This window comes from Rhinolophus hipposideros (genome assembly GCF_964194185.1).
Source record: "Rhinolophus hipposideros genome assembly, chromosome: 8".
In the NCBI taxonomy this organism is placed as follows: Eukaryota; Metazoa; Chordata; class Mammalia; order Chiroptera; family Rhinolophidae; genus Rhinolophus; species Rhinolophus hipposideros.
Window position 1 is genome coordinate 50,753,682 of NC_138054.1, and position 26,068 is coordinate 50,779,749.

The 26,068-nt window shown below is 35.5% G+C and overlaps 1 protein-coding gene across 5 annotated transcripts in view; it reads right to left on the reverse strand.

Moving 5' to 3' along the window:
* PATJ (PATJ crumbs cell polarity complex component) overlaps positions 1-26,068 on the reverse strand; it is a 299,142-nt gene that overhangs the window by 188,130 nt on the left and 84,944 nt on the right. For all 5 annotated transcript variants that reach the window (XM_081055925.1, XM_081055924.1, XM_081055921.1 and 2 more), the window contains exons 18-22: positions 23,997-24,206; positions 19,853-19,972; positions 17,843-18,238; positions 11,539-11,662; positions 5,992-6,166 (exon numbers count right to left, since the gene is read on the reverse strand). In XM_081055925.1, coding sequence (XP_080912051.1) covers positions 5,992-6,166; positions 11,539-11,662; positions 17,843-18,238; positions 19,853-19,972; positions 23,997-24,206 — 1,025 coding nt within the window. The remainder of the gene's footprint in view (positions 1-5,991; positions 6,167-11,538; positions 11,663-17,842; positions 18,239-19,852; positions 19,973-23,996; positions 24,207-26,068) is intronic.

Consider the following 26,068-nt stretch of genomic DNA (forward strand, 5'->3'; position numbering starts at 1 on the left):
GCCTCCTATACCCCCTCCTATTTGGTAACCATCATCTTGTTCTCTATATTTATGACTGTTTCTTTTTTTTGTTTATTTCATTCTTTAGATTCCATATATATGTGAGATCAAATGGTATTTCTCTCTCCCTCTGTCTGACTTATTTCACTCAGCTTAATACCCTCTAGATCCATCCATGTTGTTGCAAATACTAAGATTTCTTTTTTTTTATGACTGAGGAATATACCACTGGATATACATACCACATCTTCTTTATCCCATTGTCTATTGATGGACACTTAGGTTGTGTCTATAGCTTAGCAATAGTAAATAGTACTGCAGTGAACATAGGGGTGCATATATCTTTTCGAATTTCACTGACTTTTTCGAAGCATATTATCTTTCTTCAGGAAGTTGGTATACACATATTTTAATCAGATTGTTTCATACTTAAAAAGAGACAAAACTTGCAAAAGCTTATCCAGATAGTGTGATTCATTTTGAAAATACAGACACAGAAGATGAGCAACTATACAAAGTAATGTAAGCACCTTACATTGATGAATGCATATGCCTTTTAACACAAAATAAAATTTAACTGAGAAAGTAAAATACTTTTACTGCACATATTAAGATGAAAATTACAAACATATTTAAAACTTTAACAAGGAATTTCTAATCTCAAATTTTATCATTTGTACTGTGATTAAACATGGTCAACAGTTCAATCTACTGGAATCTCAAATCTTAACTGAAATTTAACTCTTATATTCAACCAGTTTCACAACCAGTTCCCCTACCCCCAAAATTAACCACCCGATAAAAAGAACCCTTTTTTATTTTAGACATTTTTACAAATGCCCAAAGTTAGCATTCTTTACAGATTTGGGAAGAAAGATGGAGTGAGTGCCTCATTAGTGAACAGGTAGATATTAATAGTAAGACTTGATTATGATATACAATCTCTTTGCAAACAAAAATTTCAACATCATAAAAAAAATCAGATGGCTATATATAATGTCAGAGGGGTAGAAGATTGGGGGGATCATCATTTTGTGAGAAGTGTAAATGTCTAACTATTACATTGCTTTGTACACCTGAAACTAATAAAACATATATATTTAATATATACCGTGTTTTCCTGAAAATAAGATCTAGTCAGACCATCAGCTCTGATGCGTCTTTTGGAGCAGAAATTAATATAAGACCTGGTATTAAATTATATTATATTATATTATATTATACCTTGTTTTATATTAAAATAAGACTGGGTATTATATTATATTATATCAGGTCTTATATTAAAATAAGACCGGGTCTTATATTAATTTTTGCTCCAAAAGATGCATTAGAGCTGATGGTCTGGCTAGGCCTTATTTTTGGGGAAATACGGTATTTTTAAAAAATCAGATGAATCCTGATTAGCCAAAGTGAACTCTGCTTTTCAATATAACTTTCTCCATATAAAATTTCTACATACTAAGCCACAAGAGGGTCAAGTAAACTCAGCACCCTAAAATGATGTAAGCAGGAAGAGTTCTGGCTGCGACTAAGTTATCTCATTATTTCCTTTGCCTCTTTAAACTCAGATTCTACGTGGCAATTTTCCGTCACACACCACAGGGAATATTGAGTGTTTAAAAGCAAACTAGTAAGGTTACTTACACAGATGTGACACTAGGATTTTGAGGTGTGAAGCAAACTGTTACCTGATACCATACCAGTACACACAAAGAATTAGACATTCCCTTACGTTCAAGTTTAGTTTGACATAGACGTGGTATTGGGCGAAAGGATACAGACAAAAAAGTACCTACTATACGATCACATTTACATGAGTTGTAGAAGAGGAAAAACAATTTACAGTGTCCGAAGTCACACTAGTAGTTGCCTGGGGCAAGACACTGCCAAGGGGGGCAGGGAAACTTCTGGGGTGATGGAAATGTTTTTATCTTGATTGGACCATTAGTAACATGAATGTATATATTCATCAAAATGAAGTAAACGGTCCCTTAAAATCTGTGCATTTCATGAATAAATAAAACTGTGTTCAAGCCATAAAGGGTAAGTTGCTTCCTTAGGTCAACTTTACTTCTCTTTTTGTTTTCCTCTGTACATACAGCTTGGATTAGTAATCAAAGACCTAATTATAGTCTCCAAAGCATTGTGTAATATTCCTATGTATCTTCTTATGTGATAGTATTTTACATTTGTCTTCACATGCAGTGTAGGCAAGTTGCCACAGAATTATACTACAAGCCCCCCTTTTTCCCTCCCAACTGAAACATTCCAGAGTAGTCTTCTCTCAAATGCACATATTTCTTTTCTCCCTTATCCTCAGTCTCTTACCAATATTCTGAATTTACACATAATTTTTGGCAGGTTATCTTAAAGGTAAACCTATTAGGTATTGGCCATTTATTTGGAAAACACTAAATGCCAGACACTGTATTGGGAGCTCAAAATAAAACATTAAGTCATTTAATTCTTTCCCCAACTATGACACCCTGCCACCTATTCTACTTCCCATGTTCATAACAAAGTATCTAATATGTGAAACTATTTCTTTTCATTTATATCCTGTTATATCTACAACATGATTTTTTTTTCAATTTTAAATATGTCATTCATCTCAAGTCATCATCCTCCCAAGGCTTTATAGCCTCTGACACCGTGTTTTACTTACTTTGAGTTGATCCTATTTTATCACAAAAACAAGCAAATAAACAAAACACTTCACAATCTCCTTGAGTGTTTTAAAAAACTCAGCAACAGTGTATACTATCCTAGATACACCCATGAATCTATTACTGTCATCCAGCATTACTGCCAACTTTCATTAAACATTTACTATGTTTAAGGCATTATATGAAGCCCTTTATAGTCTCTCTTATGTAATCCATAGAACTACTGACTTTATAAGTGAGGAAACATAGACACATGGGAAACCTTCTTAGGGTCATGAGGAAAAGTCTGAACAGTACCCACCATATATCTATACTGCAGCTCTGCTATTAGTCTGAGAAATATGCATGTCCCCCATTATGGGCACTTATATGTCTTTAGACAGCAGGTGACAACAGAGATTAAGTCAGAAAAAGACTAAACCCAGGTGAGTTCTGAAGACATGATCTCAAGTGACCTTAAGAAGAGAGAAGGACACTCAGAACAAAATCACTCGACTCCTTCCAGAGTTATCACACCCTGTCTGCCAATGCTGAGTCCTATACAAACATTAATGCCACGAAGAAACTCTAAAATAACACATCACTTCACGACACCCTGATGATCTGAAAGACTATCTTCCAAAAGAATCTATGCATTACTCAGGAGGGCTCCTGAGTGGCAATAAATATTCACCTACGACCCTAACTCCATGGAATGTAGTCTAAAAGATTAAAAGGGGTAATATGATTTACAGGAACTCTTCTGGAATCTGCTGAGATTTAAATATATCCTGAATCTATGAGAGCAAGTAAAAAAAAAAGAGGGAAAAAAAAACAACTTGAATTTTACAAGAATGATCTCCCAAGACTAAGTTAGGCTAGAGCCCTTAAATGCTTGTGCCCACATAAAAACTGGGCTTGTTGAAGTACTCACTTTAGGAGAAAAAGCAATGGGACTGGAGTAAAGCATTATCTTCCCTCTCTGAATCTGGGAGAATTGAGTGGGACACAACTGATACCCATTTCGTTGTCTTCTGTGTGAGGAAGGAGGGCTTGGAAATTTGTTTAGATCGTTTCCACTTCTACAGTTAACAGTTCTATAGCTTTAGAGAAGCTGCCCCATTTCTGACTTCTTCAGCCAGATTCAATTAACAATAAACACAAGGGAAATTTAAAAGACAATACTGTCTCATTTGAAAAGTAATTTGACTACATAAAAAGTCATAAAATATATTTCCAACTCTTTCAGTACTGCCACTAATCCTGTTCTACTGACTGAAAAGCCACCAGATTTCTCCAAGTAGTTGGGCCTATTTGTCTTTGCTTTCTAAAGATGAGGTATGGGAAAGCACAGAGAAAGACTTCTTATGAAGTTTCTAGGCAAAGGTCACAGGCAGCTAAACAGAAAAGATGGTATCATTTTGTGCTGATACAATATATCAACACAAAATCATTCTTGGACTAAGGTTTTAATAAAAACAGTAAGGTCAGTTAATCCCATTCTGTCACTCATGCCTGTTATGCTTTGTTTACTTCTACTCTCCTATACTCACTGTGCTACACACTCTGGCTTCTCCTTCAGATATTGCTCCAGTTCCCATACCCCACCCCCAATGCCCACCCAGCCAAACTACCCAGCACACTCCATGGAATCTTCTGGAATTGTAAAGAAACTACTCTACACTCTAACCTCTTCCCAATGTCCTCTGTTCTCTGAACAGCTTCTGATACCCCAGTCAAGTGGGTAATGTTCATTCTCTCACTCTCAGGGAAGTCGGAAAAAAGGGGCCAATATTTTTGTAAACTCCCTTCCACCACTAAGCCTTTACTCTCTTACCCTTGTTTCAAAAGTTAATCTCTACTCTGACACCTCTCCTTCCAATGCACACTTTACTAGCATCCCCTCACTCTCAGTAAATGGCTTTTCTCCTAAATGAGAGAAAATAAAAAATCAAGGTCACTGGGCAAGAATTGCTTTGCATTCCTGCCCTTAGGTACAAATAGTACCTGCACGTGTACTTTCTTTTCATTCCTGGCATCTCTGTGGAGGAGGTGAACTTCCTCCTATCAATATATCAAAAATTAATCTCGCTAGGTGTGCAATGTCCTCTCCCTCCACCCTGTCCAGGAACTATGATTAATGATCCCCTTTCTGCATCTACGTGTGTGTGTGTGTGTGTGTGTGTGTGTGTATATGTATATATATATACACACATATATATATATACCTATATACATACAAAAGAATATGTATACATATATAAAACTCCCTCCTTGCCTCAATCCAATAAGAGCTTCCAGTTGTCTAAGTAACACACATTCTATCTGCCTCTTTTCATGATCAGGATTCCCAAAACACTAGTCAACTCTTACTATGCCCAATTTCTGATCTTTCGTTCCACTCTCAACCCACTACTCTCTGATTTCTACTCTAATGAAACTATTCTGTGTTTACCAAGGGGCACATGGTCAAGCCCATGAATGCTTTTCCATTTTATCTACCTTGACCTCCTTGTAGCATGAGACCTTAGTCTGAGATGATCTTTTTGTTGAAATGCTCTCTTCCTTTGGTTTCTATGTCAACCTCTAGTTCATCGATTTCCTTCTACCTTTTATTCATTCCACTTTGCTATTTTCTTTATTCATGTCTTTAATAATTGCTGCTTTGCAGGACTCCAATTTTGGCCCTATCCTTTTTATTACTTGAGCTTCCCCTGGATGACTGCTCAAGTTCACGAGTTTCATTTTTCTTGCTCCCAATTATCCATGTCAGGATAGACTTCAACATTAATCCCGAGAATCACATATCTAATTAACTCCACTTCACTTTGTCCTATGGATACTTGAACCCTCAACATGTGTCAAACTGAACTTGTTCTTTTCCCTTCCAATCTGTTTATGCTCCTATAATCTTATGTCAGAGAATTAATGATCCTACTATTCACCTAGTTTCCCAGCCCAGAGCAGTCATCTTCAACTACTCCCTCTTATGGTCAACATGTTATCAGTCTCCAATTCCTAGGGATTCTCTAACTCTTGAACCCAGTCCCTCCTTTGTCCTTGAGTACTTCTTGCTTGAATTCTTAAAATCAATTTTTAATTAAACTCCCATTTTCCAAGCAAATACTCTACATAAGCCATTTTGCATACAACTGCAAAACTACGAAATGTAAATATGATACAATTTTACGTATGGGAAACTCTCAATAATTATATAATGTAGTGGATCTTATTCATATTTTTCTGCATTTTCCAAATGTTTCAGCATAATCAGGACTTTTTTTTTTAATAGACGCAAAAAGAAAACTATTTTATCATGTAAAAGCCAAAAGAAATGGTATCATACTATGCATCTGTGGCGTGTCTAGAAGACGACATTCCTGTGTATGCCGAGGTCCTGGGAACAACTCGGGTCCTGGGGAGTTGGTATAATGGCAAATCTTCTTGCTCCCTCCTTTGGGCCACAGCAGGAAGTTCAACCTGCAAGCCAGGACCTTGGACATCATTCGGAATCATCATGCCTAAAGAGCAAACCCAGATGATATTAAATACAAGGTGCTTTCATTCATCCTTCATTCATTCAACAAATAGTTACGGGCACCTACTACAGACAGACCCCTCCCAGGTAGAAAACTTATTTATATTAAACTAAGTAAGTAAAATATTTACGATGTCAGATGGTGACAAGTACTATGATGAAAAATGGAGCAAAGACGGATAGGGGTTGCTCAGTAGAACAGAGTTATAATTCTGAGTATTGCCTCACTAAAAAGATGACATTTCAGCAATATAAACATTTTATCAAAAGAATCCTCTTTACGATGGTATTCTAATCTTACTACAAAATCTCCTTTCTCAACCGAGGCTGTCTCAATTGCAGGCACTCCAACATTTCACTGATTTAAAAAAAATAATTCTACAGAATAACAAATAACCACATAAAAAACATATTTTTAAAGGGGCTTTGTTATAAATTCCACAATTCTTTTACATTTGTTAGCTTATTTAATTCTGATATCAATCTATGAGTTAAGGAGAAAACATACTAACTACTGTATTTTATAGATGGGGAGGACACAGTCCAAGGAAATTTTGCAATTTTAATATGCAAAATTTACCTGATATGCCATCTGTGGCATTTTCTCATTTACTGAAAAACAGAATAACTAAGGCAGAGCTGTGCGCAAGAGTCCTATGGCACACGTTTGGAGATCTGCACCCATGCTGGCATAAATTCGTTAGTCACTCTTCAGACACACCGCAGTGTCCATGATATCCAACCATTATAAATTCCCAGCCAATCTTTCTTTATCATGTTACACAAATATGTTAAATTGTGCATCAAATACCTTCCTTAAATCCATACATTTATGGTGTATTTTGGAGATCTGGCTTATCAGAAAATTATAAATAATCTCTGACTAAGAGATATACTCTTCTAAAATTTCTCCTATAAGTATCACATAAATTCTCCATTTCTTCATATTGAACAAATGTTCTAGTAAACTCACTAGTGCTTCTGCATTTTATCTTGTCTAGAAATGTTGGAATCTGGACCTAATCAGTTGGTAACGCAACAGAATCTGACAAGGTAAAAATTACTATGATGTTCAGATGGCATTAAAGGAAGTCTCTCTTGCCTTCCCATTGCCCTCTTCGCCATGCACCCCTCATCCATCCAAAGGGGCCAACATTCCTGAAAAGCAGTCAAACCTATATCACTGCCCTAGTGTTTCAGCTCTGCCTATTTCTGTCTCCTCCCCACAGGGGAGGGACCTGGTGTGGGATCAAGATTCTGGCAAGAATGGCCTAAAACCAGAGTTTATAAAACAGAAAAGCAGCTCTATTTGCAGAGCTGTTTCCCATCCAGCTATGCTGGTAAAAGCAGCCAGTTAAGTTACAGCATTGGGTTTTACAGGTTCTACGGTTTGTTTAAAACTTGGCATTACCTGCTCCACACAAAGGCTGCCCATACCCTTTGCCCGATTCCTCCTCCATGGGCCTTTGGCAGTGCTGGGGCACATATTTTCATCTCTCACAGTGCTTGACCCAGTTTCACATTACAGAGCTGGTCACTAAGTGCACTCCAGTACCCAGGAACCCATAAAACAAATCAAGTCCTCAAAGGTCTGCACCGTGGTTAGGTAATGGCGCGAACAGGAGCACGAAGGTTAGAAAAACAGGGGACTTAAAAAAAATGTTCTGGGTAAATGAAAGTTAATGCTTGCAGAAAGAAATGGGAAACGTGTTCAAAAGGTTTATACTTGGTGAGGTGCAAAAATACAATGGTCAATAAAATAAAGGCAGTAAGAATCTGGGTAGAGAGGAGACCGGGTTACTGTACAATTCAGCAACTGAAAAAAAAAAGGCATCAACATGCTGTTGAATAATAATATATAACATTAGTGGCCTACCACTTTCTTGTTCAACAAATATTTCTTGAGCACTTACTATGGTAACATAATCAGAGATAAGCCCTGCCCTCCAGAAGCTCAGTTTATAGTACGAAACTGAGTATGTGTGCCTGACTCTTGGGTGCGATGACAGAAATTCATCCAGAGTTCACTAGAGGCATACTCCAGGCAGGGGCAGTCAAACATCGGGGAAAAGAACTACTTTCTGTCTGAAATCTGAATTTTTTTTTGTAATTAAAATGTATTGGGGTGACAATGGTTAGTCAAGTTACATAGGTTTCAAATGTACAATTCTGTAATATATCATCCATATGAAATCTTGTAACACTAAATGAGTTACTGATTTTAAATTTATGTTGTACGCTGTATATGATTAATTATGCTAATTTGTAGGTTTATTTCACAGCCCATGAGGAATATAGCCTCTTTCACAATACATAATTTTGGATGAAGTATAGGGTCAAGAATTACTCTTTACACATAGATTCTCAAAAATAATTTTTAAGTTATATGCTCACAGATAAATCTCAAATTGTCTGTTACTAAAATGTGGTCAAAGAGCTACAGATTTCAAAGAGACCTCATAGAACATGTAGCCCAAACCCTTCATTTTATAGCTGAGGAAATGGAGAGTTTTGGAGAAACCTGGGGGGCCACTTAGAAACAAAGACAGCAGGTTAACTGCTCAGTACTAGGGGTCCTAGGATTAAACCAGTGCTGTTTGCTGGACAGGGTTCTTGAAAACAAAATGAAATTCTGAGTAGCGTTAACTCAATAGGTATGCTGCTGAAGTCTGTATGGATCTGTATCACTAATTTCTCAGCTCTCCCATGATTAGCACTAATCCAAATATACATGCCTGTCACAAAGCATTCTGGAAGCTCTCAAACATTTTTCCTAAAAGCATGTAGTTGCGAAGGCTTTTTAATGAGACATACAAGTTTAGTTTCATTCCCAAAGCTATGGTCTCTGAAAATAAATTCCCAGAGTTTTGCAAAGTATTAGATTAAGGCAGTCTAGTGGGTTGAATGGTGTCCCCCTGAAAGATGTATCCATGCAATAGGACCTATGGATGGGACCTTATTTTGAAAATAAGGTCTTTGCAAATGTAATTAAGTATCTTGAGATGAGACCACCCTGGATTGCCTGAGTGGGACCTAAATCCAAAGACAGATGTTCTTAGAAGAGACAGAAGAAGAGTAACCATGGGAAGAAGGAGGCAGTTTGGAGTGATGCAGCCACAAACCAAAGAATGTTGGAGCCCCAGAAGCTGGAAAAGGCAAAGAACAGATTCTTCCACAAATGCTTCAGAGGGGGCACAGTACCTTGATTTAGGACTTCTGGCGTCTAGAACACTGAGACAATTCATTTCTGTTGATTTAAGCCACCAAGTTTGTGACAATTTGTTACAACAGCCTTAGAAAATGCATACAGGCAGCAGAAGGCAAAGGAACTAACTTTGGAATCATCTAGATGATATATAGAGCAGGGTTCATGGGGGGACTGGATCATTCCATGAGAAGAATATCTCTTTCCCTATATTCTTCCCAAGCACACTGCCCCTCCCCACAAACTCCCACCCCATATATCTACTATTTTTTCTTCAACCCTGACAGTATAAAGCATATGTAGTTCTAAACCAGGGGCAATTTTACCTCCCAGGGGACATTTGGCAATGTCTAGAGATTTTGATCATGACTGGGGGTGAGAGTACCACTGGCATCTAGGGTTAGAAGGCAGGGAAGCTGCTAAACATCCTATAATGCATAGTTAAACCCTCTTCAACCAAAAATTATTGGGTCCAAAAAAGTACTGACATTGCTATAAAATATCAATGGTAATTAAACAGATATGGTCTATTCATTTATTTATTCATTTGTGCTGTAAATCTTCAAGTATTTATCAGGCAGAGGACTACAGAAAATTGTGCTGAAATTTCTTTTAATTATTTTTCTTTACACTATCAATGAACAATTGGAAAGTAAATTCTTTTTTAAAGATTTTTTTGGAGAAGGGGAACAGGACTTTATTGGGGAACAGTGTGTAACTGAATTTTTAAAAAATAGTATACTGGAAGAGTTTTGGCAAAAAAAGTCCCACATTTTTCCTAGTCACATCAGTCATACATCATGAAAAATGTGACAGACTCATCTAATCTTAGATATTCAAAATTAACCTTTTTGATCCAGTGGGAATTGACAACTGTTCTCAACTCGTAGATGCCTTCACTCTTTACCATTTAGCATTCCAGTCTTTAGATTTTACTTAACAAAATGCTGGATTCATATGAAAACGTTACATAATTTTCTGTAGTTCTCTTTCTCCCCCTTACAACACATTACCATACAACACAAGAATTGCCCACAGAGAAAGACTTTTCCTATAAGCAGAGTGTTACCAGGTGAAGGACAGCATAAATCCCGAACAATGGCTCTACAAATCCTAGTGCTATGAAAAAACAGTCTTACTTAGGGACCCTAATATTATGACACTTGATATTTGTATTGGATGAAGAAAAATGATTTTTTAGGGGCAGGCCCAGTGGCTCAGGTGGTTGGAGCGCCAAGCTCCTAATGCCAAGGTCGCTGGTTTGATTTCCACAAGGGCCAGTGAGCTGCTCCCTCTACAGCTAAGCTTGTGAACAACAGCTCTCCCTGGAGCTGGGCCATGAGGAGCTAGAGGTTGGTGGGAGCTGCCCTGGGCTACCATGTGCTACCGTGTGCTGCTGTGAACTGTCCGCAGCCAGCGTGAGCTGCCTTGGGCTGCTGTGAGCAGCCAACCAATGACTGGTGACCGAGGGGAGAGCAAGGCTTATAATACCAGCATTGGCCAGGGAGCTGTGTCCTACACAACTAGACTGAGAAACGATGGCTTGAACCGGAGTGGGGGCAGGGAGGAGGTGGAAGAAAGAGAAAAAAAAGAAAAATGATTTTTTTAAAGTCCAGTTTTCAAAAATACATAAGAATCAATACTGGGGGGAGGCAGGGAGCGGCATGATACTTTCAGAATTCTTTAATGAAAACTAAGTTATTAATGCACCAAAATTGACTGTAATATATGGCTATAAAAATGTTTCATAAATGTTTAAAATATGCCTCTCTTTATTAATATTTAACAACCCCATTCAATGAGCTAACAGTATCACTTAATAGCATCAGAAATTTTAATATATATTAGTAGAGAATTATTTCAGATTCGGCCTAAGATACTAGTTTTAGTTTTAATCCATACTACTAATAAAAAGCAAAACGAGGCAGAAAAAATGCAGCCCTCTCACAAAACAGAATCTGAAAGTTTGAAGTTCAAAATATGAGCCACGCTAGTCTTCCATATATTTTGAAGCATATTAATAAGCAGATTTAAACTCAAAATATCATAATAAATGAAAATGTGACAGTAAAATTCATCACATACAAAAATAAAACTGAATGATTACAAAATAATATAATTTGTGCTTATGAGAAACAAAAACCACAAACCTAACTCCAGATTGCTTTTTGTTAATGAATTAAGATTTTCCAGATGATCAAATCTGCCTTGTTGACTGTTTCCTTCAGTTGAGGGTATGGAGGGTAGGGAATCGATGCCAAAATTTTCTTTCATCTTGAGAGGAAGAAAAACCAAAATGCATTAGTACTTTATGATAAAATGTAGAACACTATAATGTTCAAACCAGATGATAGTGATAGTGAAAAACTGGCCCTGCAAACAGTCCTTCTCCAGTAATGGTTTATACTGTGGCACGTAGGAACAAATGCTGGCAACTTAATATCTGCAAGAGCACAGGGCAGAGAAACCTATATTTTCCAAACACTAGATTTTTCAACAAATTTGTTTTCTACACATTAATAAGTAGATTTAAATAAACGTCACCAAGGTAGAGATATAAAAGATCTATCGAGTCAAGCAAGGTTAATGGTTGATACACGCTACCTCTTACATCATGTTGGATCACCATTTAAATAGCTGATCCCAAAATACCCAGTGGATTTTCATAGCTCTAAGCCTTTGCTCTGCCCTCCCTAGCCCTATGAGTCTGGTGAACACCCTATTACCGAAATCAAAAACCAAAGATAAGCATGGTCAGTAATTTATTATATTTTCCTCTTGTCCTCCTTTTACATGTCTTTTATGATTTTCCAAAGTTATAATCTTCCAAAACATTCAATTTTCACTGAAGTATTTAATTATGGCATTTTAAAAACTTATATGAGTTTAAATTAAATGACTCAATATGGACACCACAGGGATATGCCTTGATTCAATTAAGGTGAATAACACTATGTTATTCTCTACTGTTGAAAATATAGGGTATTCAAAACAAAAATGTGAATTATATCTTTCACAATAGTCTGTGTTGTTTTTGTTTGTTTATTAAGCTTTGTTAGTCACAGTTCAATGTTAAGAGAAGAACTTCTATAAACTAATGTACCAAATACTGCTAGATTTTTCCAGATTATGACTATAGCTAAGTATATAACTATATCAGATACCTAATGGACGCTATAGAACATATAATTCAACTCAAATATTAAATAGGGGTGACAAATGAGATAACAACTACTTAGTTGCCTAGAATAAAATAAGAATTTCTTAGAGAAGGAAATAAGGAGGAGATGACAGGTAGCGAGTACTGAAAAGGAATAAATTTCATAGCAATTTTTGGACCATTTGGACATTTTTTAAAAATGTTAATGGCAATTATGTAACTGAGGAAGAAGAGAATTGATACCTGAATCTGAGATTTAAATATAGTAGATATGCGAGGTTAGATTTTTAGACAAATGAATTAAGGTATTTTTTTTTAAATAGAGAAGAAAATAAGAATATATAATAATTCTCAGGTAAATAATCCTCAGGGGGGAAAGAAAACAAAAACAACAGATCTTTAAAAAATAGGCAAAAGACTTGAAAAGACATTTCTCAAAAGAATCTTTGAAGATGGCCAATAAGCACATGAAAAGTTGCTCAACATTATTAGTAATTAGGAAAATGCAAATCAAAACCACAGTGAGATACCGCTTTACACCTATTTAAAAAGAAGAAGAAGAAAAAAAAAAAAAAAAACCAACCAGAATACAAATGTTAGTGAGCATGTGAAAAAATCGGAAAACTTTGCTGGTAAGAAAGTAAAATGGAGCAGTTGCTGTGGAAAACCACATGGTGATTCCTCAAAATTTTAATATAGAATTATCATATGACCTAGCAATTTCACTTCTGGGTATATACCCCCCAAATTTGGGTATCTGAATAAATATTTGTACGCCAATGTTTATAGAAGCATTATTCACAACAGCCAAAGATAGAAACAACCCAGATGTTCATCAATTTGTGAACGGTAAATAAAATGCTGTATATACATACAATGGAATATTAATCAGCCTTAAAAAGGGAAAAAATTCTGACACATGCTACAACATGGATGAACATTGAAGACATCATGCTAAGTGAAATAAGCCAGACACAAAAGTATAAATATTATATGATTCCTCTTATATGAGGTACCTAGAATAGTCAAACTCTTAGAAACAGAAAGTAGAACTGTGGTTGGTTCCCAGACAATGAATGGGCAGTTACTGTTTAGTGGGTACAGAGTTTCAGTTTGGGAAAATAAAAAAGTTCGGAGATGGATGCTGGTCATGGTTGCATAATAATGAAAGTGTACTTAATTCAACTGGAACTATAAGCCTAAAAATGTTTAAAATAGTCAATTTTATGTAGTACATTATTTTACCACGACTAAAAAATAAGGAACCATGAGAGAACATGGATGAACCTAGAAAGTATTATGCTAAAGGAAACAAGCCAGACAGAGAAAGACAAATACTGTATGATAGCATTTTTATGTGGAATCTAAAGAACAAAATAAACAAACAAACAAAAAACAGAAACAGACTCATAGATACAGAGAACAAGCTGATGGTTACCAGATGGGAGGGGGTTGGGAGGCTGGGTGAAAAAGGTGAAGGGAATGGGAAGTACAAATTCGTGGTTACGAGGTGGTAGTGGGGATGTAAAGTACAGCATAGGGAATATAGTCAGTAATATTGCAATAATTATGTATAGTGCCAGGTGGATACTAGACTAATTGGGGGGGATCACTTCATAAATTATATAAATATCTAACCACTATGCTGTACACCTGAAACTAATATAATATTGAATGTCAACTATAAAAAAAGCCCCAAATAAACAAAAAAGTTCCAAAAATAGATAGTGGTGATAGTTTGACAACATTGTAAATGTACTTACTGCCACTGAGTTATACACTTAAAATAATTAAAATGGTTATTTTTCTTGTTATGTGTATTTTACTACAATATAAAAAATGTTTAAGAAATAAGGAGGGAAGGAGTAAGGGAAAACCTTGATGGTTTCATCCTTCAACTAAAATGGAGTAAGAGGGTGGTAGAGAAGAAAAATAAGACTTTGAAGTAATTGGGTACTATTTGCACTCCACAAATATAGCTATATCTATGCCCAAAATGGATGTTACAATGAAGATAGAAGCAATAATGTTTCTCTACCCTTCAGGAAGGCACCCTTTAAATAGAAGAGTAGTGGGAATTATATATTTATAAGGCATTGACTGTGTTTTTAAAATTTACTTGAAGCTTGTAATATTAGATAATAAATTATCACTACAGGGGTCCATCAGTAATGAGAGGAAGGCAAATAAAGATCTTGATCATGTGGGTATCATTGTTATAGGGATCAGAATATCCTATCCAGAAATATGTCACTTTGGCATAGGGATTATAATGAGCTGAAGACAACTGAGAAAGAGCAGACTCAGAAAAACTCTATCATCCCTGATTCTCAATCACCGGAGAGGACTCTACAGTTTTCAGCTCAGAGACGGCACTAAGAGGAAGATACATAACAAACCTTACTAAAACAATCCTATCTTCCATTAATTTCCCTCATGCATTTACCTTCCTACAGTTTGCTGACTATAAAAGTGTAAACCCCCTTTCCTTTGTCTTGGCAATTCTCTATAAATTTATTGTTCTTCGTTAAAATGTTATATCAGCCCAAGTTCTAACCACACCTTTGAGTTACTCATCACTGAGTTACTCCCGCACGTATGCATGGTACAGGTACTAATAAACTCTTTTTCTTTCGTTAATCTGTCTTTTGTCAGTTTAATTTCTAGGGTCCCAGCCAGACAATCTCTAGGAGGGTAGAGGAAAACATTTTTTCCCCTCCCCTACACTGTCATCACTGTGGAGTATGGAAAGGGAGGAAAAGAGTTAATGCCTAAAGCAAGTACATACAATTATTTTTTAAAAATAAAATATTGTTTCGGCAAGACCCATTAGGACTGAAATGATCTTAATGCCAGTTTAGAGAGCCTCTAGACGTTACTTCACAGAATCAGAAAGCTAGGAAATTTCACACAGATTTATTAATTAGGATGCATGTCTCTCAAAATCGTGAGCATTGAATGTTGTTATAAACAAGCTTTTTAAAGAGCACTTTAACAAACAATAGAGTAAGCGGTTACATTGTGAAGATCATCAATATAAACTTACAAGAGGAATATTTTAAAAACCTAATGTTATACAAATGAGTACTTGAGATCAGGATACAATTCTGACTCAGAGTATGGATTAAAAAATTAACGTATCTCAAACAACCTCAGTGGAAATGAAGATAGTATAGTTGGAAAGCCATGTTAAAGGATCAAAAAATGATTCTGGTGATAATTTAGATACTGATATTGAATATGCATCAAAATAATTTTAATAAAATTATTTCATTAAATGTGAGAATAGGCAAAAACTAACATTTTATAGATTTTAAAATATGAACGTTTAATTAAATTTATAAATACTATGAATATACAGTTGACTATTTCATCTATATCCCTAAACATATATAAAAATGGGCCTATATTTCACGTTGCCTTATATTTGGGTAAATAGAAAATTTTCTTTTTATAGAAGAAAGCCACAACAAGGGAGTATTTATGAATATTCAATAATCTATGATTAGAATTTGCTCCATATAACTGAATATTCTGTTTGAAGTCAAGCACTGAAAGATAATAGGAGTGGGAATGGCAAAGATAGAAAGCACCAATGTCAAAAGCAACACATCAGGTGATTCTCATCTTTTCCCATATCAAGGTATTATTCACACAATCCCAAAACATCTGTTCTCTGGTAGACTGCCCAGCATCCTCTATTATGGGGAATCTTCTGGGGTTCCATAAATACATCCAATACAGCACCTTGCATAGCAGAAGGACACACAAGCATTGACAGATGGGAAAAGGGAATGAAAGGAAAAAACCATGCTCTATCTGCCCTGTTGAGAGAGCAAACAAATGAGGGCACACTTTGCACATCACTTTGGGAAAGTTGTCAACTTCAGTGAGGGGAGCGCCATACTATACCTGAAGAGACTACTGTATACACTTATATAATAAGTTTCTTTTCACTTGCCTGGAAGTTAATTTGGGGCAGGAAATAAACAAAAATAAAACACTAAAAAAATGTCCCTAATGAAAGATTTCAATTGGTTAACAGTTAACTCTAACAAAAAATAAAATTTATTGGTGATTTAATAGCAACTACAAACCAATTAAAATATAATGCTTTCCTGCTAGGTTGTAAATAGGCAATATCAAAAATGTAAAGATAATTTTCTAGAGTTCAGTGACTTTTTATTTAGTATCATATACCATGTTTCCCCGAAAATAAGACTTACCTGTACTATCAGGTCTAGTGTGTCTTTTGGAGCAAAAATTAACATAAGACACGGTCTTATTTTAATATAAGACCCGGTTTTATTTTAATATAATATAAGACCCAGTATAATATAATTAATAATATAATATAATATAATATAATATAATATTAACATAAGACCCTGTCTTATTTTAATATAAGACCCGGTTTTATTTTAATATAATAAGACCCAGTATAATATAATTAATATAATAATATAATATAATATAATATATAATACTGGGTCTTACATTAATTTTTGCCCCAAAAGACACATTAGAGCTGATGGTCTGGCTAGGTCTTATTTTCAGGGAAACACAGCATAATAGAGAACAGTGTGGATAAGCAAGATACAAACAACAATATTATCTTTAATCAGTTTGCTTTCCTTTTCCCTAATGAATGCACTATGTGAGAAATATATAGCTGCGTCTCCCTGAGGGAATTAAAAAAAAAAAAAAAACAAATGACAAGAGAACTCTTCCTTGAAATGGGTAATTAGGAGAAAAACATCTCTAAAAAACCAAAGCAGGGTGGTCAGATAGCTCGATTGGTTAGTGCGCAAGCTCTGAACAATAGTATTGCCAGCTCAATTCCCGAATGGGAAGGTGGGCTGCGCCCCCTGTAACTAAAGATTGAAAAACAGCAACTTGGCTTGGAGCTGGATTGCGCCCTCCACAACTAGATTGAAGGACAACAACTTGGAGCTGATGGGCCCTGGAGAAGCACACTGTTCCCCAATGTTCCCCAGTAAAATAAAAAATAAAAAAAATTCACTGAAAAAAAAAGCAAAGCAAAAAAAAAGAAGAAAGAAACAAAACACTACGAAGCAAGGCAACTGTAGCTTACTGATTCCAACTACAAGTTGTGTAATACAGAAAAGATGAGCTATTACAGCAATACATTGTATAATACCTCTTGGGAAAATTATTAATTATGAAAAGATCCATTAAATTTTGTTTTTTTTTCAAAAGTTACATGACTTAGGGACTAAAATGGGGGGGGAGGAGAGAAGGGGGAATGTGAAATATCTGTGCTAATCCCTTACCATGTTTTCAGTGCTGTAGCCATACTGTTGGCTCTCCTGGGAATACATACTCATCACGGATCTTGCTTCTTGACGCTCAGATGGTTCACTATCATGTAACCATTGGGTACCAAAATAAAGTTCCTTCCTGGATGGAACAGGAGTGGCCTCTTGAATGTGCGATGAGGGATACAGCTCCATGGACTGAAAACAATCTTGATACAGCTCATATTCTTCATCAACAAGCATTTCTCTTTCTTCACCCATTTCCTGCAAACTTGGAGTCAGAAATTCATGCATTTCCCAGGCCTCTTTGCTGTTGTCTATCTCTTTTTGTTGGGACTGAAAAGATTTTCCCAAATTTAGAAATGGTTCATCTACAAGTTCTTCTTTAAAATAGGGTTCATCTCTAAATTCCTGTAAAAAACAAAAGTTGTGTAAAATTTTAAACTACACCTGTCCTAAAGCTGCACTCTACACATTATCTAAAAATGTAACCCCTGACATAACTACCATTACTTTATTCCACGCCAATGCATGGTTAACATGAACAGCTCTCCATTACAAATGAGGAGAAATATACGCTCACGACCACACAACCCTCAGCCCAGGAAAGGGATACACAATAAAATAAGAAGCAGAAACCTGACCTTGCCCAGGTGAATGGGTATTCTAACAGGTTCGTTACACATTAACCACCTGAAAATTCTCAGTCAGAAATGGGAATTTTGGTAAACTGCTACACTGAATATTTAACTCATGAATCTCTCCATAAATGCAGATATACTTCCTACTATTACTTCAGAAAGCAAAGAATTGAAAGGTGAGGATTTTCAAATTTAAGTAACTCAGAAATTATGGCTATTCTCATGTTCAAAAAGCATTCTCTATAAACTAAAGCTATGAGGAGTATGTCTCAATCACTTTGAGTATGACTATTTCATAACATATCATATCACAGAAATATATTTTTATCTGCATTGAAATATGTGACAAAAAAGAATGAACACAGTATGCTTTTCAATTGCTTTAAATTAATTTATATTTCACTAGTCAGAAGATCAAGTGCATACAACTGAAGCCAAATAGTCATAGATGTGCAGGAACTTTGTGGAGTTCCTAGATAATAGCTGAGGATTCTATGGATCTGCTGACCCTTTGACCTAACTCTTAGAGTGCTGGGCACAGTGAGGCCCCACTCCTTTTAAGGGATCAATGACACTTCCTACTTTATGTTCTATTTATTAAGTATTACTAAGTGTAAATTTCTGAAATGAATTTACTCCTTCCCATTGCTTCCTCACTTGCAGCTAAACTTCGTTGTGGTGAAGCTTTTAAATTAACACAGTATACCAAATACTGCAACCCAGTTATTTAAATTTCAAAAAAAATTTTCGTTTAGAGAGTATATTTGAACATGTTGTGTGGTTATGAAGATTTAACCAAAAAAAAGTCAACACTATAAAAATATAATGGATATTATAGGACTATGTATCAGCTTGAGACAGTCAACAAATTATGCAAAGAATATCAAAAGACAGTTGATATCAAGTAAAACAAAAACAAACTCTAACTGCAAAGAGCAAAACAAGCACAATTCATTTTAAAAATAGAAAAGGAAATGCTTCAAAATATACTTTCTAAAATTAAAACATAAAGTAGGATTGGACTAAACACATAACTCTTCTTTAGAAAGCATTCAGTAAGTTCTTTTGTATAGCTGTTTTCTACAGTATTTTAAATGCAGGTCTATTTTCAAAAATACGTTCTACCCTCAAAATTTTAAGAATATATTAGTATAAAGAAAGTATGTTTGTTTGAAAATGTCTTACACTTGTCCTATGTCATTTATGGAGGCAATGTGATATAAGAGGAAAAAGATTTCAGTTTAAAAATAAATAAATAAAGATGGAGAGTTATCATTTAAATTGTACATATTTAGCTAAGGGAGTGGGAACAAGCTTTTGTCTTCTTTATAGAACCTTTAGCTCAAAGCAAACCATTCAAATGGGAAATAAATTTACTAAATACCTTAGGTGCTTCAAGTATTAAAGATGAATTTATATCATGAATTGCTCCTGAAATTTCACTCTTGTCTTCATTAGTATTTGAATGTAAAATATAATAACTTTCTTCTTCTTTATCATCTTCCTGAAAATAGAAGCATTTTTATGTTTTTAGCACAATTGAAGATATGCTTTTGTCAACCATGAAGCTATTATACCTTTTGCTGAATTATAACTGACATATAACATTATATTAGTTTTAGGCATAATTATTTGATATGTGTATATATTGCTAAATGATACCCACAATAAATTTAGTTAATATTTGCAACTTTCAATTATACAATACAGTATTGTTAACTATAGTCACCATGCTATACACTATATCCTCAAGACTTACTTATCTTACAACAGAAAGTTTGTACCTTTATCCATTTCCCCCACCCCCCCATCCCTCTGGCAACCACAGAAACACTTTTATAGTCAAGAAAATGCCTTAGTTTCAAACACTCTTCAGATTAATTCTTATTTTTCCATTAAGTTCAAGTACATAATAAAATGCATGCACATTCTTTTATTAGAACAAAATTTTCTTTAATTATTAAAAAGAAAGCCATATTCAGGTCAAAGCTTCTCAAACTTTTTATTGTTTTTACACATTCCTTAAAAAAAAGAAAATCACTTTCCCAGGAATAGACATAATTATTAAGAAATCCAGATTTATTTTACATTTATATAAAAATAATAGCAAACAGCCCCAGGTTCAAGCACTTTAAATATATCATAGAAATAGGTTAAAGTACTTTAAATATATCAATTCATTTAATATACAGTGGTACCTCGGTTTTCAAACGTCTCCGTTGACAAACATTTCAGTTTACAAACGTCGTAAATTTTATCTATGGTATCATTAGATAGTAAAATAGATTTGCAGTTTTAGGTGTTGATTTTAAAGGTCTGAAACGGATTAATCCATTTTGCATTACTTTCTATGGGGAAACCACACCTCGGTTTTCAAATGTTTCAGAACTCGAATGGTCTTCCGGAATGGATTACATTAGAAAACCGAGGTTCCACTGTATTTACTAATATATTGATATATACTCTTAAGAAGTAGGTGCTCTTATTAACTCCATTTTATAGAGGAATAAAAGAGACATAGTAATTTGCCCAAGGTTACTTAACTAGTAAGTTACACACCCAAAATTTGAACCATGGTTGTCTGGCTCTAGAGCCTGTGACCTCAGCTACCATGCCATGCAATCCCCACATTGTAGATGAGTAACTGGTTGCTAGTGAGGTTAAATAACTGGCCGAAGGTCACACAGCATTGCAAATCACAGAACTAAGCGAAAACACACAGCTGTCTAACTCAAGAACTCCATTGCTAGCTCTGTTCTGTTCTGAAGATACAATGCAGTTTCTAAAGTCAGTTCGTTCATTTTTTGAATCTGGTCCATCTGAGGTGACAAAATAGAAAGTAAGTCACATCTATGGTTAACATGAAAATTATTATATAGATAATATGTATCTATATGAAACTACAATACAAAATTCTATAATACCTCTGCATGATGTAGATATATCTACACGATTCAAGACTTAATTAAAAACTATTTTGTTTTCTGTTATATATTCATAGTCTTTCTGCCCCAACCTGACTTCGGACCATCTTATTTAACTCCAATGCCACTTCTGCTGAGGAATGAGTAAATGCTCAGTAAATATTAGGTAATCAGATAAGTGGCCACCAATTGAACCATGAGCGAGAGAAAGAGAAAGGCAGAGACCTTGGAGAAGATCTATGCATCATTATTTACAGCACAGAAGGAGACAGTTTTGCTAGAAGAACCCAAATGTTAAATAAGGAATTACTTAGTGGTAATTCCACTAAGAATTTTTTTTTTTTTAAGTCTTGAAAGTGACCTTTCTCTCACCCCTTTACTGGCCTCCCAATCCCAAGTATCCTGACAGCTTTCCACTCACTGAGGGAAGCCCAGACAAAGGTCCACCTCACAATGATCACATTCTAAAACCTGCTAAGAGCAAGGCTTCAAGGTCCTGAGGTTTCTGCAGCTCTACCCCATGCCAGATATAGCACAGGAATCCACACCCAGTTGATACTAAGTTCCATGTTTTTATACTGCCTGAGACTTTCTTAAGTTGCTTCAAAGTAAAATCGTGCTGTTGAACTCCTGCAGACCATAGTTTGTGATTTCCTCTGGCAGTCCAAACAATCAGGCAAATCATCACCAGAGAAAAATCTAGACATAGATCTGCCACAATCCAAAACACCAAGAAGATGAGGTCGCCATAAAAATATCAAGTATTCCCTTCCTTAATTTGTCCAAAAATCAAACTGAGCATCTTGTGTTATGTATTAGCTATGGCAACATCCACACACCAAAAACACAATATAAAGAACTTGAGGGAGCTATGTGCTATATTCCATTTTGAACATTTAAATTGTCTAAGAAGTGTAATATACAGGCGTCTTTATATGTACTGCATAAAGAATAAACAAGTAATACATGAAGTTCATACTGAAGTTCCCCAATGCAAAAATACTGTATGTAATACACGATTCTAGTAATATGCCAAAAGAATGTATACACATTTTAAGAAAGGAAAAAACTATTAAAATTGTAATACTCAATATATATCGATAACCAAAGATGAATACAAGTCACATTTGACTTCTGCAACGACAAGAGGTGCTCAAAGTGGTTACCATCAGCGTCCAGACACTTCTGATTATGGCGAACTACTGCTTGTGCAACATTGACCAAAGTGTCCACTTGTATACATATTTTTGGCACCCCCGGTATATATATCTAATATATTTCATAGAATAAAAGAGTTTTAGAGTTCAGAAAGATCTTAGGAGCTCTAGTATGTTCAGCCTTTTCAGAAAGGCTCGTAGAAGAAGTGGTGTATCTATGATCAAATTACGAGTACAATGTTTCTCAAAGAGCAAAATTCTGCATTAGAATTACCTAGGAGACTCACTGAAGGAGAAGATTCCTGAACAGCACATCAGAATTCCTAAATCAGAATCTCTGAGAGTAAAACCTGGGAAATTGCATTTTAATCAGCTCCCAGGTGATTCTTAGGTATACCACATGTCTTTGAGTTTGAAACCCCCTGGGCTAACTCATAGCAAAGTTAGCAACAGAGCCCAGATTTTGTGAAGTCCAATCCAACACTCTACTATAACCATGCTTTCTGTTTCAGACATGCTGCACACAAACTATACTAGTGACAACAAACTAATACAGGAATATATAGCATTGTGGTTAAGAGCACTGGGTCGGAAACCACTCTGCTGAGTTTATATTCCAACTCTGCCCCTTATTAGTTATATCACCTTGGACAAGTTACTCAACTCTCTGTGTCTTGACTGACTCTTCTGTGATAAGGGTAATAAGAGAACTACCTCTTAAAGTTCTATGAGGATTAAATTAGTTAATGTATGTAAAAGGCTTAAAATACTGACTGACATATAGTAAGCACTTAATAATACTTTATTGCTTTAATGCTGCTTGAAAATTATCAAGTATTTTTTGTATTTGGGGAACCTCAACAGCACCATAACTGTAATGTGGCCGTCAATCATAAATGGGAATCTGACTCAGTACATGAGATTAAGCAATAAAATGACTTCAAGATGGCTGGACCATATAGGAGTTCAGATAGTAGGGTTACAAGGCACTCTGATGATCAGAACACCATATTAAAATCTCATTGCCATATAGTTAAAATGATATGGTTAACTGGATTTCAATTTGTCGTGCCATCTCAACATCATTCCCAAATGAAAGTTAAAATACATACACTTATTTTAATTCACATCATAGGAATGTGATGAGACCTCAGTGGGTCTCATCTCTGCGCTAAGTAGTAGTAGGATTAGTAATGTTAGCCGTTAGCATTCAGGAATAATGTGCTAAGCACATAATGAATATCATCTTTAATTCTCCCAAACCCTATGAGATAGACAGTATTTTTCCTGATTCTGTAAGTCAAGGACATTAAGAAACTTGCACAAGGATACATATAGATAGAGCTGTGGAACAGGGATTCGAGGCCAGGTGTATATTTCTCCAAAATCCCTGTTCTTAACTCTTACACTACTATCACTTCCCATAGTAACAAAATTCAACACTTACCCCCAAAGGCTTACAGATGCCAAGGCGTACAGTGCCTGGTGGCACAGCTTTCAACACTTCCACAGCTTCCGCAAGGGCGATGTTGTCCAAACAGTGTTCATTGACTGAGACCAGGCGGTCTCCCGGTAACAGTTCTCCGCTTTTCTCTGCAACACCATCTGCCACCAGGGAACGAATCACAATCACTGACCTTGTGGGGTCTAAGGGGTCCTAAGGAGCAAACAAAGACAAAAGATGAGTCAGTTCCTTGAAAACAAATCTACAGACTTAAGACAATTTATGTTTACTCATGAATCTCATTTGACTATATACACTTCATGAGTATGGCATTCTGGTGATATTCTTCCAAAGAGGACGAATTCTATTAAAATACCACTCTAAACATTTACACAGATATCAGCTTGTGTGAAGGTGAAGACATAAGCTTAACAATTTCAACTGTGCGTATGAGTGCTCAATATATATACAAATTTCTTTTTTAAGCTTTCGGTGACTGACATTTTGTTGGACTACAAGAGGTCTAGGGACAAGTGGGGAAGAGTATCTGACATCCTCAAGCATAGTCATGTTATGGACCAAAGATAAGCCTATCTATTATTGCTCTTGGGAGATAGGTAGGCTTCAAGAGAAGTGTACTATGGAAAATGATACTCCACTCCTAGGCGGTGCACCAGTGATAGATTCCTGCTAAATCACTTCAGTTCAAAAAAAGACATGGAAACCATGGACTATTCCACTGCATTTAAAAAGAATGTTTAAAAATAGCACAACCTAAAATTATGACATCGTATAGGTACGCCTAGGTGAGAACTATTCACACAAAGAAATACAAAGCAATACGAGATCAAACAAAGCATTGTGCAAATATATTTCATCAATCAGGAGAATAACATATTTCTTTTCGTTAAGCACTGAAGATAACATTAACATTGTATAAATACATTTGGTTAATAAAGACCAATTTATAACCCCACTATTATTTTTTATTTTATTCAACAAACACTGATATATGGCACTTACTATGTGTGTGTCAGGCTCTATTCTAAGTGCTTGACAATCATTAATTCAACTTATCCTTACAACAAACTCCAGGATGTGGGTAGATTTATTGCCTGTATTTTACGAGGAAATTGAGGGTCAGAAAGTTAAGGAAACTTGCCAAGATCACCCAGCTGGTAAGTGGCAGAGCCAGGATTCAAACTCACAGAGTCTGGCTCCCAAGCCCTTACTCTTGGCCCCCATTTCTTGGCCACTTGCTCTGACTATAATGATAGAAAAAATTGGAAATAAAGAATTGCAAATGCAAAGACATATTCACATGGAAATCTTATTGTTGAGTAGAATCTCTATATTTATCCTAATGATAGAGGTATATGGTACTATCACCAAACCTCAAACTTAGTAAGGGAGAGAAAAAACAATCCCAATCATAACAGCATTTGCTCTGGTTTGTCTATTTCACTCCTATGTTTCAACACACACAGATTGTTCCATAAAAGCAAGATGTAGTAACATGAAATTCTACCATTGTTAGTTTCTATTAAACACTTCCTGAGAAAGCAGAAGAGAAGCTGACACATTTTGTGTTACAATTACAGAGTTTGGAATTAGCAAAGTCATAATCTGCTAAGTACCAGGCTGTGTCTGTTTGAAGTGGCTGACAGTTTTTTGTGCTTTTTTCAAACTTTTCTGATCCAGTTTCCTATACCTCTGTGTTTCAGACAAAAAGGTTCATTTTCAAGGACTACATGGAATTTTAACCAAATATGCCATATTTAAGTCAATAAAAGGGTACCCACCTAATTCCTTGAAAAATGTTTTCAAACATCTTATCTTACTTTCCTTAACTAACCTTGCTTTTTCACCCCGAAGTCAAGAAATTCTCAGCAAAATTTCTAACATGCTTTGATGTGTAACACCACAGATTTATGAAGAGGACTAAACGTAAGGACGGTCATGGGAACTCATTAATAAAGTGCATAGTGTTAAACTACAATTACACCAATATTTTCAAGTAGAGGGAGCTATTGCATAGGAAGAAAACAGAGAAGAACCAAAAATATATAATAATA